Source organism: Myotis myotis, unplaced genomic scaffold (genome assembly GCF_014108235.1).
Source record: "Myotis myotis isolate mMyoMyo1 unplaced genomic scaffold, mMyoMyo1.p scaffold_m19_p_8, whole genome shotgun sequence".
Classification (NCBI taxonomy): Eukaryota; Metazoa; Chordata; class Mammalia; order Chiroptera; family Vespertilionidae; genus Myotis; species Myotis myotis.
Genome location: NW_023416390.1, coordinates 47,216,970 through 47,238,160, shown reverse-complemented (window position 1 = coordinate 47,238,160; position 21,191 = coordinate 47,216,970). Strand labels below are relative to the sequence as shown.

Sequence of the window (21,191 nt, the reverse complement as noted above, 5' to 3'; positions counted from 1 at the left end):
AAAGGTAACCGTGTGAAGCAGTCACAGCTGAGATTGTGTGAGAAACCTTTGCTTGGCTGTTGCAGACTGGAGAGCAGAAATGTAAGCTGTTTTGTGATGTTTGGAAAGAGTGCAAGTTAAATGCTGAAGCCCTTTTTTCTTTCAAATGTGCTCAGAGACCATTTTTCTTTAGTTAAAAATTTCTTAGAGGCAAGTTAGTGTTTTAAAATGACCCCCCCCGCCCCCCCCAAACACACTGGGTATTGTTTATGCTATCTGAAACAACTGGGATTCTGCCCCCTCCCTTTTAAAACATTTAAAAAGTAAATGTTTATTTTCAAGGGCAGTTGCATAAAGCAGTCTTCAGTGGTGGTCTCTAGAAATAGATCTTGGTTTCTGTCCAGAGGGTGGCAGAATTTCTCTTAAAAAAGAAATTAAATGCAAATAAAGCTGCTCCCCCAGCTCAGCAATTATTTGGTTTTATAAAACTGGCCAGGGTGCAGATAAGCTCTAATCCATTATTATTAAAAGAACATTCAAAAGATTGGAGGCAACGGAATGAAATATCACAAGTTCTGGAAATATTCACGAATTCTGCAGAGTTGTTTGCAAATCAAACAGCGTCAGAACCCTTGGAGCTGGAGGTGTAGTTTCAAGGTGATTATATCTTACTGACCCTCCCACCTCCTCTACCAGGCTCTCTCTGGGATAATCAAAACACATTTTCCCCTACTTGTTCCCCTTTTCCACTGCCAGTTCTGTTTCTGTGGCTTGCCTACAGGGTAGAAAACACACAGAAATTCTTGTGACTTGGTGTCTTTTTGAAGCAGTAGAATTTGTGTTTGAGCCCAGGGGAACTGAAATCCCTTTTCTCCCCCTGCTTGTGTTCATGTGCACCAGCCAGCCCCTCAACCACCCACCTACACACACACACTCACACACACACACTCACTCACACTCACACACACACACTCACTCACACACACTCACACACTCACACTCACACACACACACACTTACACACACTCACACACACACTCACACACACACTCACACACATACTCTCACACACACACTCACACACATACACACACACTCACACACACACACTCACACACACTCACACACACACTCACACACACACTCACACACACACTTACACACACACACACACACTCACACACATACTCTCACACACACACACCACACTCACACACACACTCACACCACACTCACACACACTCACACACACTCACACACACTCACACACACTCACACACACACTCACACACACACTCACACACACTCACACACACTCACACACACTCACACTCACACACACCAACTCACACACACACTCACACACACACACACACACACACTCACACACACACAGCACCACTCAAAATGAAGACAAAATAGAATATAAACCAAGCAAAACAAACTCAGCATTTAAGTGCCCTAAGTCGAATCAGGTGTCTGTCTCCTCCTTGTCTCTCTGTCCTGAAATTTGCCGCAGAACAATTTCTGAGACTTGGTTTGCAAAGTTCTTCTGCTTTCACTTTTTCCTGACTTCGCCTGTTCAGATGTATGTTCTCTCTTTAAAGACTCTTCTGCTTTTACCAAAGACAGTCTGTCTCCAGGCTCTCTCACCCACTTTCTCTCATTTCTCTTTATCTTTGTTAACTCCTTTGATGTTGTCAAAAGCCTCATATGGTGGCAAAGGCTTCTCACAGGGTCTTTGTCATCTTCAGTTTCACTCGGGAGTTGGCGTTTCTTTGAAAGTCACTTTAAAGAAAATGCAACCTCACACATAGGTATGGAGACCTTATTCTAAAAGGAAAATTAATTCTAAAGGAAACACAATGCATGTAACTGACACAGCCTGCAGGGCATCCTGTGCTCTTCCCTTAGCAACTGGCAAGGGGTTGGCTACATGCGCGTTAAGCCCACATAGAGAAATTCTCACATGTCATCTGATGCTGGTAATTCAATATATTTAAACGTGTGAGTTTCTAAATTGAGATGGGAAAAACCAGAAGAATTGAGGTGAGTGCTTAGATGAGTGAGGCAAATACACAGCTCACCATTTTTCTGCACAAATGGCCACAGCAGGCGGTACAATGTCGTGGTGAAAACCACAGCTCTGCCAGGTTTCAATCCCAGCTCAGCCACTTACAGACAAGTTAGTAACATTTTTTCTGTTTTGAAGTTTCTTCATCTATAAAATGAGGGTTATTTTGAGGGTTGAGTCAACACATAAAAAAAATACATTAGTATAGGGTTGATGATGAGAGTTAGCCCTCACTCAGTGTTAACAGTAGTAGTAGAAGTAGTGCACATGGTTTATTTAATTCAAAGGCCTCCGTTTCTTTTGGATTTAATCTATGCAAATTCATCTTTGTTTGCTTACCAAACAACATCATGAAAATAAACAGTACTGAGGTACTAAATGTTAAAAATATCAACTTCTATCTTTATTTAAAATCTAATTTATTCATTTCTGAGATGTTTATGTGTGTATGTGTCAAGCCTTCTGCTGAGCAGAGGAACTACAGAGGCGAGTCAGATACAGTTCCTGACAGAGAGCTAATAGCCAGTGTGTGAAGCAGAGAAGTAGCAGATGAGAACAGCTCAGCATGAAAAGTGCCTGGATGGAGGGAGGCTGGGGTACCTCCCAGAGCACCTGGGAAAGGAAGACCCCTGGAATTGGTGGGAAGATGATCCTTGAACTGTCCTGAAGATAGTTGAGGAAGGGGTTATTCCAGGTAGAGGGGGAGAATGAGCAAAGGGCAAAGGCACTGAGACCGGAGAGAGTTTAGGAAATTTGGTAAAAAAATTAGTTGGCATTGCTGGAACTTGGCATGGGATGCGGCAGGGGAAGATAAGGGGCCAGGTTATGATGGGTTAATGAGCTTGGATTTGTTCCTTAGGCACTTGGGAGCCACTGAAGTGTGTCAAGCAAGGGTGTGCTCCAGGAAGGTTGTTCGGATTGCAGCGTGGAGAAGGGAATGGAGCTGGCAGAGCTGGAGCCAGGGAGATGCGTGAGAGCAGATCATGGCAATTGCAAGAACAGAAGATATTAAGATAGTGGCAGTGCTAGGACTGCCTGGGGGATTGAATGAGAGGGATTAGGGAAAGAGAGCAGTATCACAGGGTCTACCCACATGGGCTGCCTCTCTGCTCTGGTTCAGACCACAATTAAACAGAAATTGCAAGACACTAAGAGACAGAGACCAGCAAAAAAAATTTTGCTTCCTTTCATATTCCATCAAATGCAATGCTATGTACTTCCAGATAATGCACAAAGCTTCCAGCTTTCTGCCCAAAGCAGGGTTCTTCAATGGTCTGAACAGTCCTGAGCCCACAGCTGGAGACAATTGCTTAGTTTTGAGAGCAAAAATGAGACCTACTGAAGCATCCATCTTATATAAAAACTGCTGTTTGAAATTTTAACCCTGCATTTTGGCTTCTGTAAATGCTTGCTGGGTTAAATAATAAGGAAAATAAGACTACTCCCATTTCATAGAGGCCATTAAACCTTCCCCAGACGAAGTTATTAGTGCTGGCACTAGGCCAAGCCTTTGGTTAAGGTCTCAAAGCCCCAGCACATAGGGGCTCTTTAAGAACTTGCAAAGGGGACTGGAAAACCCCATATTTGGGAGACAAAGAGAGTAAAATGGTGTAAATACAGGAAACTTCCTGTGTGACTTTGCCCAGAATTTTAGAGACATTTTTCTCTGGGCCCACACGTAATAATAAATGTAACTCCATCTCTCTAAGCGTTGCTTGGTTCTTCTCCAGTTTTCTGTAACACTACAGGTTACAGGGGAAACTGTTTTACTCTTCCTGCAAAGATTGGAAATGTTCTGTTCACTTCAGTACTTTCTCCAAGGGAGAGAGAAGTTGGTAGTATGAGGAAACTATAGGGAAGGGGAAAACTTGGACAAGTGAAGGAAAGGATCTTGTATAGAGGGAGACATTGGAGAGAGAGAGAGAGAGAGAGAGAGAGAGAGAAAGAGAAAGAGCAAGAGCTTGGGGGTGGGAATCAGGGTCATAAAGGGAAGATTGACTTTAGAAAGAACCTCTAGGTTGGTACAGACAGAGAAAAGTTATATGAAGATATTCAGAAATTTGAGGGGTGGGAGTGGGGAGCAGGGGGCAGAGAAAGTCCTCTAAGGAAACTCATGTTTATGGCCTGTATCTTTCCAAAAACCTAAATAAGGTGGCCTCCTAGTTGGGAGTTACACTCCAGGGAAGTGATGAGTCTTTGAAGTGGCCACTGTGAGGAATATCATCGCGGGTGCATTAGAGATGGAAACAATGATTGCTCACTAGCACAAAAAACCCAGGTGGAACTTAACTGAATAGCATTCCACGCTAATGAAGTTTATCAGTGTTTAAGATAACACATGCTGAGCATTCTGAAAAGCATTTGACACTAGACCCTCTCAAAAAATGTACGTCACCACCACCACCTTTTCCATTTATCATCTCTAGCAATTCTTAGCAAGAAGGAGTAGAAGAGAAATCAGATACTGTGGCTTTCTTTAGGCTTGAGACTGGCTTGGATGACTTGGATGATGGGTGGACAGGAGGGCAAGGGAATAAAGGTGAGTGGGAGAGTGACCCTGGGGTCTTTGGGGTATGGAAGAAAGTAAAGCCAGAAGTGGCTTACTGACTTTGAATCTGGGTCAGGGTCAGGGTCAGGGTCAGGGGACTGGCAGTTACAATGAAGACAAAGCATATTCAGTGAGAAGATGTCAAGAAAAGGGTTTGTAGAACTGAGACCTTGGGCACTTTTGAGAGATAGTTGGGAACTAGTTATATAGCTCAATTTGTAGACAATTTTATGGAATAGAAATAAATGTTTTTATTTGTTTTTATTTATTGAAGCACTGATACATGCTATGACTTAGTCCATATATCATAAAACTCCATTCACATGAAAGTGCAAACTAGGGAACTCTCTAAAGACAAGAAAATAGATTGTTTGGGGCTTGGGTGGGGTGGGTGGAGAGATGGAGATTAGGGGTATAATAGCAGAGTGATAGCTAAAGGGCAATGAAGTAAGGTAATGAAAATATTCTCAAATTGACTGTGGTGATGGTTGCACATATCTGTGCATACACTAAACACTTTAATTGGGTAAATTGTACAATATGTGGATATCTCAATAAAATGTCAACATAAGAAACATTCAAACATTCAAACCATTAATGGCCTCTCTGAAATGGGAGTAGTCTTTTTTTTCCCTTATTATTTTTATGAGTTTATTTGAGCCAAACTGACAACAATTGCTGGAAAACAAAACCTCAACGGATTGAGAAAATCCTCCTAGAAATAAATGTTTTTAAAGAGTTGACAAATTGAGAAATCCTGAGATCAGAATTTGGGAGAATAAACAAAGTGATTGGTTGGGGATGGGAACACCAAAGATTGATATCAGGGGAGGGGTAGAGAGAAGGGATAATGGGGTCAAGTGCTGGAGAAGAGGATATAAGAGAGTGATGTGAATTTGTCCAAAGGGAGGGAGAGGTTAGGGAGAACAATGGATGGGAAAAGGCAGAGGAGAGCAAGGATCGTGCCTCCTTCCCCTAACCCCTCACAGTGAGTGGATGGAAGACAGAGCCAGGGCAAGAGCATTATGGGGAAGTGGTCCATTCCAGTTATGATGAGGAGGTAAGGAGTGTTCAAGAAAAAGGCTCAGAATCATCTGTTGTTCACAATAGAGCAGAGGCTGCACTGTGCATGAAGAAGAGCTTGGGTGATGAGTCCCCTCTCACCTCTCCCGGGTGGAAGCATCCTAGTTTTGTTTTCCAGCAATTGTTGTCAGTTTGGCTCAAATAAACTCATAAAAATTCTCTACAGGTTTGAACGTTTCTTATGTTGACATTTTATTGAGATATTCACATTTTGTACAGTTTACCCAATTAAAGTGTTTAGTGTATGCACAGATATGTGCAACCATCACTGCAGTCAATTTGAGAATATCTAAGTGGTGCAGTTTTTTGGAAAGTAAGACTGTGATCCAGTTCCACTTCAAAAAAAAATATTTTGGTGACATTGTACTATTTGAGATCTGATACCATTTGCTGATGCTGATTCTAGTGTTTGAGTAAAACTGTTGGACTTTGTTTTTCCAGTAATTTATAATTTTTGCCATAGCACATATTTGATTCAAGTACAATAGAGACATTATATGTCCAAGGCTTACTCTCTCAAAGGAGGTTAAAACAGCCCTAAAATTCTGTGAATAGTTTGGGGCGTTATTTTCACTTAACCTGTCTGAGATGCTTTAAGCAATTTGGCCATTTCCTTTATATCAGCTTACATTTCCTTGACCTTGACAAAGACCTTTTCCTCAAAACTAGTTTTGCAAATTCCTGAATTCATTGACATCATCTGGTATGTCCTGTCACCATTACAGTTCAGAGAAGTAGCTGCGAAAGCATGCTTTTTTATTTTTATTTTTATCATCACTTCACAAGAGCTAGTGGGAGAAGAGCCCAACCACTGTCTGGAAGGAGCGTGGAGGTAGGGAAGGTGCTGGGTTAGCTGCACGGGGACCCCCTCCTGCCTTCCAATCTCCCATCATGTACTCAACTGCAAGCCTCTGTAAAATTACAAGATCTAACATGTCATTCCCCTGCCGGTGGCTTGGGACCAGCTGAAACCACAAATGTTAAATTCTTAAATGCCAAGGGTCTGCTTTATTACTTGGTAGAAGAATTAAGTCGCTGATTTGTTTTCTGCTCTGTTGAATGGTCTTTGATTCTACCCTTGCAGTTTGCCTGAGGCTGATTAAAACAATGACCTCAGCTTTTCAGATTTCTTTTCAACCTGCAGCAGTGACCTTTAAAAACAGATTTCTCCCTGTAATAGCTGCCAAGATTTTCCCAGTAAGCCTGCTCACTCACTTCCTCTTTTACTGGCAAATGTGAGTGTGAGTGCCTGCACTGCCAACCCCATAGTACTACTCTGATGGGTTCCTGGGCTTCTATGTAAATGAATGACTTCTGAATGAAAACTTCATCAAGTGCTGAAGATGCTTGACATATAGGAGGTTAAATATCCTCCTGTCCTAACAGACAAGAAATAAATCCACACCCTGTTATAATTACTACCTGCATCTATATATGTCTCTCTATAACTGAGTGAAAAAATTCATATATAATTTTCTGCTAGTGCCACTGATTCTTGCTGCTTAGAGAAGGTGAGGATATGTCTAAAATAATTGATGATGAGATGCTGATTTATTGGAATTCTGGCCCAAACCATGCTTAGATGAAAAAAAAAAAAAAAAAAAACCCAGGAAGATACTATAGTGATTTCCATCCAAATTATTTTTCTATTTTTAATCTACATGATGTTTATTTGATAGATGGAAGCTTAAGTTCCAGGATAAGATAGAGCTTATGTAATTAAAGTTATGTATTTCCATCTGTATTGTACTTTCAGTAGAAATGGTGTCAGACTGTCATAATCCTCCATTGTTTTCACATTCTAGGTCCATGATTATATAGTTACTAGTGGCCCGGTGCATGAAATTTTGTGCACATTAAAATGGAATTAATTAGAGGAAATATATATATATATTTTATATATTTTATTGATTTTTTACAGAGAGGAAGGGAGAGAGATAGAGAGTTAGAAACATCGATGAGAGAGATACATCGATCAGCTGCCTCCTGCACATCTCCTATTGGAGATATGCCCGCAACCAAGATACATGCCCCTGACTGGAACCGAACCTAGGACCCTTCAGTCCGCAGGCCGACGCTCTATCCACCAAGCCAAACCGGTTTTGGCTAGAGGAAATATTTTAATATTACTATTTGCCCTTTCTCTATAATAGAAGTTCCAGAGATGAAAGAAAATTAGTAAAATGTATATGAAAATCTCCCTCCTGTCAGAGTCTGGGGCATGCCGCAGGACCCAGAGTCAAGTCCCTGCCCACTGGAGCATGCCTCGAAATTGCGCGAGACCCAGACCCAGCTGGCCCCACCCCCGTCAAGCCCTGCAGGACAGGGGGCGCAGCCTCAGGTCCCCCGTCATGCCCTGCCAGGTCGGGGGCATGGCCTTAGGTCCCCCGGCCCCAGTGCGAGGGTGCAATGACCATTTGCATATTAGCTCTTTATTATATAGGATAGACAAATAAAAGTTTCTCTTTTATCAACGCTGTTATTGAAGGGTATAACAAACTGGAAATAAGGATTTGGAAGAAACATGCAACATCACTGACTTTGTTCTATTAGTAGTACTCTATCCCCAATTTTGAGTAACATTTTCTTTACTATATGGAACCCATTGAGTGTGCTGATAAGGGAGGGAGTGGTTTCTCTGGTCTATCCATGTGTCAGCTTGTCCCTGAGCTCTGTCCATGCCCACAGGAGCCTTTGTCTTGGTCTTGAGGGCCATCACCTGTAAGTAAGCCTGGACTCCTTATTCCTTCTCTACCTTTGTTTTATCGATCCCCAGCAGTTTTTCTTAAAAAAATAACATAAAAATAAAAAAAACAAAAAATATATATATATATATTTTATTTCATAGAGGAAAGGAGAGGGAGCCAGAGATAGAAACATCAATGATGACAGAGAATCATTGATCAGCTGCCTCCTGCATGCCCCATGCTGGGGATTGAGCCCGCAACTCAGGTATGTGCCCTGACTGGGAATCGAACCGTGACCTCTTGGTTCATAGGTTGATGCTCAGCCACTGAGCCATGCCAGTTCCAACTGATTTTGTGTCTGGAACCTGTGTTAGTCATTCTTCACTCATTCCAGTTCTGCTCTTGGCTGGAGGGGATGGCTGTGATCCTGAGTTTGGAAGAATGGAGGCAGTGGTGGCCTATACAATGGTCCTGCCACAGGTTGACTGTCTAAAAGACCATCAGGCATTTCTTAGTGCAAAATTTAGCCTCTCACTAGCACATCCCCTATCATTGTTAGGCTAAAGGATTTTGGTTCCATTCCATCCTTGAGTTATGATTTAGAGGCCTCCTTCTATATTACTTTGTTCTTCATCATGGTTGTGGTGAAGGGAAGATTGTCTTCTGCCACACCTATGTGAAGTTCCTGCAGCCCTGGTTTGACCTTCCTACCTGGAAGTCACCACTTCCACAGGCATAGTCAACAAACAGGAAGAGGCTAAGGGATTAGGGAGTCACTTTTGGACAAAATATAAGTAAAACAAAAAAAACTTTAATGGCCTAAAACTTTTCTAAAAGAAAGGAATTTAGTGAGTGATATGCTAGCCAGAAAAAGGACCAGGTCCTGGGGCATGCAGGCTAAACCAGCAGCAGCAGGGGTGGATGGAGAGGACAACGTGTCCACCATCCTGGAGTTGACAGGAACTCTTATACATGAATCTGGGGAAGGAATATATACATTGTTTTGAAAGAATTTAAGTTGGCTATACATAAAGGGGTGGGAGAACTCCATTTGTCTGAGAAACCAGACTTGGCAGACAACATAATTAGAGCCTCATAAAAACAAATAGGAAACATGGGAGAGAACCAAGATGGCGGCATAGGTTAACGCCGGAGTTTGCTGCCTCGAACAACCACTTCAAAAGTGAAACTAAAAGACGGAACGAACATCACCCAGAACCACAGGAACGCTGGCTGAGTGGAAGTCCTACAACTAGGAGGAAAGAGAAACGCATACGGACACTCAGAGGAGGCGCAGTGCTGAAGTCAAATACTGAGGTGCGGAGTGCATGCAGAGCAGGCTGGTGGCTGAGGGCGCGGTTGGTGTTTTCAATCGGGAGGGAGTCGCAGACTCTGAGCTCCAGATCCGGGCGAGTCTCTAGGGACCCTGACTCAAACGGGAGAAGCGGGACTGTCTGGCTTTGGTCGAGTGCAGCTTTCTCTCCGAGGTTTGCAGCGGTTGCTGGGACTCAGAGAGGCAGAGCCCTTGGGGACAGAACTGAGAGCAGCCATAACTGCTCTCTCCGGCCCACCTTGTTGATCCCGTGCGACCCACCCGCCCCACCCAAGCCCTGCACAGAGGCATTTGCCGGATAGCCTCAGGCAAACGCCAGATTAGCACCTCCCTACAGGACAGAAGTTCTCTCACTGCAGACACAGCTGATTCTCACAGCCACTTGGCCTGGAGGTCAAATCCCCCCTAGTATTAGCTACAACAATCAAGGCTTAACTACAAGACTGCGCACAAAGACCACTAAGGGGTGCACCAAGAAAGCATAACAAAATGCGGAGACAAAGAAACAGGACAAAATTGTCAATGGAAGATATAGAGTTCAGAACCACACTTTTAAGGTCTCTCAAGAACTGTCGAGAAGCCGCCGATAAACTTAATGAGATCCTCGAGAAATCTAATGAGACCCTCGATGTTGTGATAAAGAACCAACTAGAAATTAAGCATACACCGACTGAAATAAAGAATACTATACAGACTCCCAACAGCAGACCAGAGGAGCGCAAGAATCAAGTCAAAGATTTGAAATGCGAAGAAGCAAAAAACACCCAACCAGAAAAGCAAAATGAAAAAAGAATCTGAAAATACGAAGATAGTGTAAGAAGCCTCTGGGACAGCTTCAAGCGTACCAACATCAGAATTATAGGGGTGCCAGAAGATGAGAGAGAGCAAGATATTGAAAACCTATTTGAAGAAATAATGACAGAAAACTTCCCCCACCTGGTGAAAGAAATAGACTTACAGGTCCAGGAAGCGCAGAGAACCCCAAACAAAAGGAATCCAAAGAGGACCACACCAAGACACATCATAATTAAAATGCCAAGAGCAAAAGATAAAGAGAGAATCTTAAAAACAGCAAGAGAAAGAAACTCAGTTACCTACAAGGGAATACCCATACGACTGTCAGCTGATTTCTCAACAGAAACTTTGCAGGCCAGAAGGGAGTGGCAAGAAATATTCAAAGTGATGAATACCAAGAACCTACAACCAAGATTACTTTATCCAGCAAAGCTATCATTCAGAATTGAAGGTCAGATAAAGAGCTTCACAAATAAGGAAAAGCTAAAGGAGTTCACCACCACCAAACCAGGATTATATGAAATGCTGAAAGGTATCCTTTAAGAAGAGGAAGAGGAAGAAAAAGGTAAAGATACAAATTATGAACAACAAATATGCATCTATCAACAAGTGAATCTAAGAATCAAGTGAATAAATAATCTGATGAACAGAATGAACTGGTGCTTATAATAGAATCAGGGACATAGAAAGGGAATGGACTGACTATTCTTGGGGGGGAAAGGGGTGTGGGGGATGCGGGAAGAGACTGGACAAAAATGGTGCACCTATGGATGAGGACAGTGGGTGGGGAGTGAGGGCGGAGGGTGGGGCGGGAACTGGGAGGAGGGGAGTTATGGGGGCGGGGGGGAAGAGGAACAAATGTAATAATCTGAACAATAAAGATTTAATTAAGAAAAAAAAACACAAAAAACAAATAGGAAATCTAGAAAAAAAAGTACTAGTAGTATGGAATTGGAAGTGGGGCTCATTCTGGGTAGGTGCATAGTCCATAGGATGAAGTGTTTGCTCTTCAGGACTGGTTGTGGGCAATAGTCTGGAAGTTCATTCAAGATACACAAGATGCAGGGGCCCTGTGTCAGTTATTCAGCTATTCTTTTTAGATAATTGCCAAAACAGCCACCTGGAGGTTAACTCAGACTTTTAACATACATTCAGGAATGTTACCAGTCTTTGTTGGTCTCAGCCTACAGTTGTTAGCTGATTAACATCTCTTGTCTCTTCCCTCCACCCCTCCAGCCTGCTGTAATTTAATTTAGGACATCTCAGAATTTCTCCTTGTCATATAATAGTTGTCAGTATCATTCTATATCGGTTCACACATAGCAGTCTGCAGGCCCAGTGATGCGGTAAAGATGCTCACACGGGAATGGTTTGAATCATAATGCAGGTGGCATGGAGATTAACCTGAAGTGAAGACAGCAGCTCTTCAGGAATGTGTTCCGGAGAACCATCACTGCTGAACTGGTGTCTGAACTGGTGTGGTGAGCTCTACAGCTCCTTTCCTAGTCACGAGCTGGGCCTAAGACATTTCAGAGTGTCCCCCATTCTCTACTTCATTGGTGCCCACTGTTGTCTTAGGTGAACTCCCAGCTTCTGCCTCTGTCACCCACTCTTCACATCCAGTTCTTACTCTCCACCCATTTCCTTGAACTTGATGTTTCAGCCTTGCCCTTGTTGCCACTTGAACCAGGGACTCAGACACCAGTTCCTCCTTTTCTGGTTACTGAAACCTAAGGTCAGCCCCACACAGCACCATTCCCACCACCACACCAACCCCGAACTCCAGGAACCAGTCCAACCCACAGTTTCTTCCTCGAGTCTCTAAACTTTAACCCCCAAAACTCCATTTGTCTGAGAAACCAGGCTTGGCAGACAATATATTTAGAGCCTCATAAAAACAAATAGGAAATTTAGAACAAAGTAATACGGAATTTGAAAATGTCTCCTGAGTCATTAAAACCTACCTTGTATTCTTCTTCTTTAAAAAATTTTTTATTGATTTTATAGAGAGGAAGGGAGAGGGAGAGAGCGATAGAAACATCAATGATGAGAGAATCATTGATCAGCTGCCTCCTGCACGCTCCTCCTGGGAAAGGAGTCCACAACCTGGGTATGTGCCCTGACCCAGAATTGAACCATGACCCCCTGGTTCATAGGTCAACAGTTAACCACTGAGCAACACTGGCCAAGCTCTTCTTTTTTTGAATTCTCAGATGAGGATATGTTTTTATTAATTTTAGAGAGAGGGAGAGAAACATTGATTTGAGAGAGAAACATCAATCAGCTGCCTCCCACTCATGCATGATGGGGGATTGAACTGCAACCTGGATAGGTGCCCTGACCAGGAATCGAACCTACCACCTTTTGGTGTATTGGAAGATGCCTAATCAACTGAGCCATACCATCCAGAGCAATACTCTTGGTTTAATACAATGCCTTTTGCTATTTATCTACTTGTTTAAATGTATTTCCATTCCTCTAAGCTTTGGAATATCAATCCAAGTACCTTTTACTTGGAAGTCTATAAATTTCACATTAAACAAGGAATTCTTCAGCAGATTGATAATAAATGCTATTCTCAAGTAAGGCACTAGGTGGAGCATGTGAATTTAAAGGAAATTTAAATTGGTGATAATGATGATGACAAATCATTCAACTCAAGAAAACTAAAAAATTTTAACCAAATTTACTTTGATTAACTTAAAAACAGACAAATACAAAACAATATAACACTTTTTATAAGTATATGTAATCTAGGATAATATAAGTAAAGACATAAAAATTGTAATAAATATATTTTTTTCTCATCAATAGACCCTCCAAATACCATAGCCAGAGCAGGAAGGTGAAGCAGGCAGCAGTTTCAGAAGAACAGTAGGTGGGGAAGGCAGAGAAAGGGCTAGCAGGTCATTTTTTTTTTCACTGGCTGAGAAAATGAGGTGGTCTTTTTCCAAGTGGAAGGACCTTGCATCTACATCAGCTTCTAAGTTGCCAGCTTCAATTTTGGGAGCAAATAATTTTACGGAATTCGATTGCCTGTACACATGGGAAGAGGTTATACATTGCTAATCACAGCAGGTCAAACCTTTTAAAAGTTGTTTGTTGTTTATGAAATATTATTGGAGAAGATTTTTATGAGAATCAAGCTCAGATTTGCAGACAGCATCTGCCTGGAGGTTAAATCGGTGAGATGGACAGCTGGGCGTGCAGCGGTCTGCAGTAGGCCAGAGATAACCATCACAGCCCTGGTGGCACTGCTTGGCACCTGCTCATATAAAGATGCTGAGTGCTGCTTTGTTTCTAAGAGCAAGACATTGGAATCAGCCTAATATTGATATATGTATTAATGATTTCTCCCAAGTTTGCAGAATGATACCTACACTATAATCTGTATGTTGTTCATGGGTACATATTGTATATAATCACTATCTAAAAATAGACTAGAAGGATACCCACCAAGTAGTGGCCATTCAGGAAAGGGGAGTGGTATGGAACATGGGTCACAAAGGGATTTTAAATGAACAAATAACATAAAATGTAAGCACTTATTGATTTATTGATGTTTGCTATATTTTTCTATGAAGTTTCCTATAGTTTTAAAATTTCTCAAAAAGTTGGGGATGGTACCAGTGGATAGCATGAGGGGACCTCAAGGGAAGTAACCCAATGAAAACCGTATGCCTACAAGTGAACAGAAAAAAATGCGAGAAAGTGCTGGGATTGGCATGGAAGAAAAGCAGATTGAAGTAGTGGGTGGACCCATTTGGTAATGCTTCTTACTGTGGTAGAAGAAAGGCTAGAGGTCTGGAGCTCACTAACCCCTGTGCGTCCCGTAGTGACAGGGAGAGAACGTGGGGTCCTGGACTGGACTTGCTCTTCCTGTCCCTTTCTCTGAAGTCTCTGCGATAAGACTTCCTGGGATAAGACTGTGAATGAGACATCTTCATTGCCTCCTTCCCACTACATTACTTACTGTCTTTGTGCTAATATTCTTTGGGTAAACTTCTAGGCGTGAAAGGATGCATACCAGAAGACCCTATCACGCGGAAGATGCTGAAAAATACTGCCTTGAGGATGATTTGGTCAATCTAGAGGTCCTGGACGAGGTACTAAACATTTAGGAGATAGTTCTCACAGAGGACATTTGTTTCATGTGAATGGTCTGACCTTTCTGTTCCAGTGGTTCTCAACCTTCCTAACGCCGTGACTCTTTAACACAGTTCCTCATGTTGTGGTGACCCCCAACCATAAAATTATTTTTGTTGCTACTTCATAACTGTAATTTTGCTACTGTTATGAATCGTAATGTAAATATCTGATATGCAGGTTGTATTTTCATTGTTTGCGACCCACAGGTTGAGAACCGCTGGTAGACCATATTCTCCTATAGTCGCTTGAAAGTTTACTAGCTTGCATAGCCTTGGTGAAGCTCAGGGTGTATTTGGTTGCTGTGACACCCTGCACAGTTTTTTATAGTCCCTGAAATGTCCTAAATGATGATGATAAAAGGACTAGATTTTTTTCCAATAAAGCTCTTTTTGTTGTAGATGTGACTGTGTTATATGAGCTGAAAAATGTTTTTCTGTTTAGAAAAAAAAATGCACTTTAACCCTTAGATGAAGATGGTTGTTTGGTCTTCATAAAGAGGAGCTTCAGTTAGGGAAATGGTGAAGTTAATATAGCTTGAGTTCTAAATTTGAAAATTGTGATAATCCCTGTTTAAAATATGCATGTTTAATAGAGCTGTTAATTGCACTGGACCTGCTTCTACCTCTGGGGACCTTTAACTGCAATGCATGAAACATTATTTTATAAAAGTGTGCAATTCTGTATTCCCACCACATAAATTTTAAGTGCAGTGCTTTTAGAAATAAAGTTACTATTTTGTCTATATTTTATCAATAGGAATGACCTATTGAATCAAATTCTAAATAGAGAATTTTGATTGGGTGAAATACATTTTTCATAATAACAAATAAAACCTTTGCTGGATATTCAGTGTCTTTTAGCAAGTCCCAGGGGGACTAATTCTTTCAGATATTCTTTTTTTTCAAGACAGAGATCTGCTTTTAGTATCATTTCAGTCACTGTATGTTTTAAATTGACTCCTTTCATCTTTTAGAGGAAAACATAGGGTGTTCCAAAAAATGTATACACATTGTAACAGCTAAAACTCAATTTTGAAAATGAAATGTATTTTAATAAACACTGCCTTTGTAATTACTCAAAGTGTGTGCATACAATTTGGGGACACCCTATATTCTTGTAAGGATATTTATTTTTATTTTTGGAGTCTCTCCCTTATTGGAAATGATGTTTACTCTCAATGCCATTTATCCTCTTCTTAGGACACAATTACTCACCAGTTGCAGGAGCGTTACATGGACTTGCTCATTTACACATATGTCGGCGACATCTTAATTGCCTTAAACCCCTTCCAGAATCTAAGTATATACTCTCCACAGGTAAGCGATGCTTTAAGAACACGTTGCTTCTTAGCAGGAAATTAAAAATCACAAGGGAAAATGAAAAGAAGGAAAAAGTGAGAATAAAACTATGCCCCCCCGAAGGGTGTTATCCCAAACTACAGATAATAATGCAACACAGATGGAATTCTTACATTTTGGGGGAACTTTTTAAAGCAAGATGTAACAATGACTGCTAACATTCACTTAGTGCTTGCTGCAGGCATTGGGTTACCTCCTTTACTTCTTACAACCCTGGAAACAGGCACTATTATTAAGCCTATTTGGTATGTGAGGAGACTTAACATAGTGAGGTTCACTCCCTTGCATGAGCTCATGAAGCCAGTCAGCGAAGAACTGGAATTTGAACTCAGGCCCGTAGATTCTACAGCCTTCCTGATGCTACAGTTCCCCAAATATGTGACAAAGCCTTGGTTTCATGGCCACAGGTACGGGAGCATTAGAAGGTCCAGTGGGGTAGTAGAAGAGTCCTTTAAACTAATGATCTTTTCTTCAGTTTTCCAGACTTTATCATGGGGTGAAACGTGCCTCAAATCCCCCCCACATCTTTGCATCAGCAGATGCTGCTTACCAATGTATGGTTACTTCCAGCAAAGACCAGGTAAGAACTCACGTTCCTTCTCTACCAAGTCACACAGTAGAATGTGTTCTGTCTTCCTCTGCAGCTCCTAAGTCTTCGAGAAAATGTTCCATTCTGGTTGCTGGTATTGGCTCAAGGAAATGGGAAATGAAATAGTAGCTTGGAGGAACATGGACAGTGGTGAAGCCAGAGTAGCAGAACATGAAAACCTTTTTCAAGAAACATGTAACTTTCTTGTCAAGAGCACTCATTTTCAATGCAATAAGGATATTTCTAATGTGAATCTGAGACACAGAGCTAACAGAAACCTAATTACATGCAATGATTGTAATAAAAACAGAATGTAGGATGACAAATGAAATTCATTCCTATTTAGGTCTCAGAATGTTTATGGTCCAGTCCTTTTTGTATGAAATACTGCTCATAGGTTCATAGTGGCCAGGCACTACACCGTTGAGCTGCTGAGAAATTGTAATGGATCTGGTAAATAATGAACAAACCTTGCACTCAATGCTAGTTAAAAACAAAGCTAACTCATTTGTTTGAACTTGCTGGACCTCCAGTTCAGAGTGGTGGCCTATTTAACCTTGGACCCTTCCTTTACTTTCAATGTGTTTTCCTTTGTGTCTTTATTTTGTTTAAAATAGAAATAACTTTCCTAACCGGTTTGGCTCAGTGGATAGAGCAACGGCCTGCGGACTAAAGGGTCCCAGGTTCGATTCCGGTCAAGGGCATGTACCTTGGTTGCAGGCACATACCCAGTGGGAGGTGTGCAGGAGGCAGCTGATTGATGTTTCTAACTCTCTATCCCTCTCCCTTCCTCTCTGTAAGAAATCAATAAAATATTAAAAAAAAAACAACCCTTATTTTATGAGGTAATTTGACAAGAGAGTTATTGTGTGTATATTTCCTGAGACTGTGAAGTTCCTGCTTTGGATTTGCTTAGGAATAGATGAAATTATAGCAGTGCAAATTACAAAATGGAGCACATGGGTACATGGATTCACCATAGGTTAGAAACTTGGCTTCTCCAAATTCTTACTTTTCCCAGAAACTTGTGGAGTGTCCATATATTTCACCGAGAGGAAATAAATGGAGAGATATATGTGTTACTCAAGTTAAGAAGTTGCCCTACCATGTCTTTTTTTCTGGCACCACTTCTGACACCAAATGTGTGTCTTTTCCAACACCAGCCAATTCTCCGACACCAGCTGGATGTCCAACAGTTCAATCCATTTAGTTCTAACACTATATCCAGTGTTAACACAGATATCACAGGGTCAGAGATCTGTCCGCAAGACTTCCCCCACTTCAGATGCCAGCAGCAAATGGGGTGTCCAGATTACCCACACTTCTGCCTGGCTGACTACAAATTCAGGGATTCTCACAATCCCCTTCAGGTTTGAAATTTCACTAGAACAACTCATAGAACTCAGGGAAATACTACTTACGTTCACTGGTTTATTATAAAGGTTACAATTCAGGAACTGAACCAAATGGAAGAGATGCAGAGGGCAAGATATAGGGAGGAGAGGTGTTGCAAAGCTTTCATGCCTTCTCTGGGCACGCCCCCCTCCCAACACCTCCGCATGTTCACATCAGAATGAGCTCTCTGAATCTTCTCTATCTAGAGTTTTTATGACTCACTCAATCTTTATCCCTTCTCTCCTCCCCAGAAGTTGGGATGGAGAGGCTGAAAGTGCCCATCCTCTAATCATGTGTTTGGTCTTTCTGGTGGCCAGCCCCCATCCTGAAGCCCCACCTTGAACCATTTGGTTAGCAGTTGGTTTTGGTTGAAAAGTACTTGTTTGTGAATAACAAAAGATACTCCCATCACTCCTACCATTCAGGAAATCCTGAGGGTTTTAGAAGCTTTGAGCCAGGAACCAGAGACAAAGACCAAATGTATAGTTTTTTTAAATTATACTGTATCCACTAATCTCTTTTCTATGTAAAGAGCTCCTAGAAATGAATGATAAAAAGACCAACAATACAAAAACATAGGCGAAGTATATGAACTGGTTACTATAAAGAGAGTATGAATGACCTTAAACATATGAAAAGATACCTAACCTCACTCATAATAAAAGAAATGCAAATTAAGACTACCCTGAGATACCATTTTTTTGACCTATCATTTTGGCAAAAGTCCAACATACTTTGGTGAAACTATAGGAAAATAGGTACTTTCATATATCGGTACAATCCTTAGGAAAGCAATTTGGTACTCTCCACCAGATATGCAAATGCATTTGCCTTTTCAAAGATGCAACAACCCCATTTCTAGGAATTTATTCTGTAGATGAACCTACATATAATTATTAATGACCTATGAATAGAGTTCTTCATGGCAACATTGTTTATAGTAACAAAAGGAAAAAAATCAAGTATCTATCCATATAGGACTAGTTAAGTAGATTATGGTACATCTCTACAGTGGAACAGCAGGCAGCTATGAAAAGGTTGAAGAAGCTCTGGATGTTCTGAAAAGGAAAGGTATATTGCTGAGTGAAAAATTAAAGTGCACGGTGGTGGATGTTATATGAAAACCATAGCTGAACACACAGGGTGTTTTCTGTGCTGTGAATTCCTCACCAACACCCTGTTTTCTGTGTCAGTGCATTGTCATCAGTGGAGAGAGTGGCTCTGGGAAGACAGAAAGCGCCCACCTGATTGTCCAGCATTTGACTTTCTTGGGAAAGGTACCGACCACCTGCCTTATGTATTGTGGCTACAAGTTTCTGCAGGGTAACCGCAATTTTACAAATGATGGAAATCCTGTTTTTGTTTTTTAGGGTTTGCATCAAAACATTCCATCTTTAGTATATTTGCCTCCTGATAGCTAGGGCTCTTAAGATGTCAGCATGCCATCTTTCTTTCATGTCATGAGAAAAATAATGCCAGCACAAATTCACTAGATGATTGGCAATTAATTTTTTATGTTTTTAATACCATAGAAACAGTTAGCCATTAAGTAGTAAAAGTGGTTAAACATTAGGAACAGCATCTGGGAAAGCCACTAAGGTGATTAAAGGATTGGAAAGTAGGAATCTTGGAGCAAACGTTGAGGAAAATAAAAATTGTCAGCTTGGTGAAATGGACATTGAAAAAATGACTTAGAAATGGTTTAGCAGTTACGTATGCTCAGAGTTAGTGTATTATGAGGCCAAGAAAGATTTTAAGGAATATTTGTTACAGATGAGGTTTATGAATATTATAATGGATAACTGAAAAAAGTTATGGGATCTCTCTATTTAAACTTGTTTCTAAATGGTTTAGGCATTTTAATTGTCAAGGATTTTAAGTGAAGTGTGCTGGACAGAAAAACTGATCTAATCCAGCGTCATCTGATGTCTATGCACTGGCGAGTGGCTCATCTGAGAAAGCAATGCTGCAGGTTGATGCTCATTTCCCCAAGTGAAGTTCTTCTAAAAAATATCCATAATGTGAATTCTATGGGCAGGGAAGGGTGCCTGGCAAACTGCTGGGTTAGTGTTTCTGGAGGCTCCTTGTAACGGCTCTCTGTTTGGCACAGGCTCATAATCAGACCTTGAGAGAGAAAATTCTGCAAGTCAACTCCCTAGTGGAAGCCTTTGGAAATGCATGCACGGTGATCAATGACAACTCCAGCCGCTTTGGAAAGTACCTGGAGATGATGTTTACACCAACTGGAGCTGTGATGGGAGCAAGAGTCTCTGAGTATCTCCTTGAAAAGTCCAGAGTTGTAAAGCAGGCAGTGTAGGTGCACTCTTTTATCGCTGGTTTTGCTCTGCAATGCAGACCAGGAGGCTTTGGGAATTTTAATTGCTGCGTTTTCACTCTTGTCCTTAGCATCCTGATAGCTAGGATGGTTTCCCCGACCCTCCCTCCCCCCAGCCTCTTCAGGAGCACAGAAGTATGTAAGCAAAGGATAAACTGTGATTTCTAACTGAAACGATGTTTACAAGCAGAGTACAAAGGGCTGGGGTGGGGGTACTTTGAGATAAATATACCCTTTTCTCCTGAGTTGGTTATACCAAGTAGAATTTAACAACATTGCACATACTTTTAAAAATCATTAGGCCCCTTAAAATTGAACTTGTCTTAAAAAAAAGTACTGAGAATATTTTACATGTCAGTTTTTCCTCTAGATTGAGAGAGGAAAAACTATTTTCTTTTAAGAAGAGCAGGACAGCAATAGTGCTCAACAGCATGGACTGCTCTGGGTTTGGGTGCTGGCTCTGATAGTTACTGTGTAGCTTTGGGTGTGTCACTTAACCTCTCTGTGCCTCATCTGTGAAATGGAGATGATACTAGAGCCTACCTCATGGGTTTGCTGTGAAAATTAATAGTTTGTTTATATGAAATACCTTTAAAAAGTTCCCAGTATGGTACATGTTATCAGAGTTAGCCACTTTTTCTATTATTATTACTATTGGAGGACACCAGACCTCCCCAGGAACAGGCTCCATTCATGCGTTGTACAGTAATTATTGAATTCGTGCTGTATGCCAGGGCTGTGCTCCCTCCTGGGGTTGCAAGAATAAACAAAATAGATAAGGTCCAATATTCATGGAGCTTGGAGTGGATGGGGGTTGGGGAGCCCAGGGAGGCTCTCAAATGCAGACCATCTTACATGCAGAACAA

The 21,191-nt window shown here is 41.4% G+C and overlaps 1 protein-coding gene across 1 annotated transcript in view; it reads left to right on the top strand.

The window, feature by feature from the left end:
* MYO3B (myosin IIIB) overlaps positions 1-21,191 on the top strand; it is a 351,164-nt gene that overhangs the window by 132,150 nt on the left and 197,823 nt on the right. Inside the window, exons 10-14 of the mRNA XM_036319661.1 lie at positions 14,509-14,605; positions 15,848-15,964; positions 16,482-16,586; positions 19,184-19,267; positions 20,101-20,303. Coding sequence (XP_036175554.1) covers positions 14,509-14,605; positions 15,848-15,964; positions 16,482-16,586; positions 19,184-19,267; positions 20,101-20,303 — 606 coding nt within the window. The remainder of the gene's footprint in view (positions 1-14,508; positions 14,606-15,847; positions 15,965-16,481; positions 16,587-19,183; positions 19,268-20,100; positions 20,304-21,191) is intronic.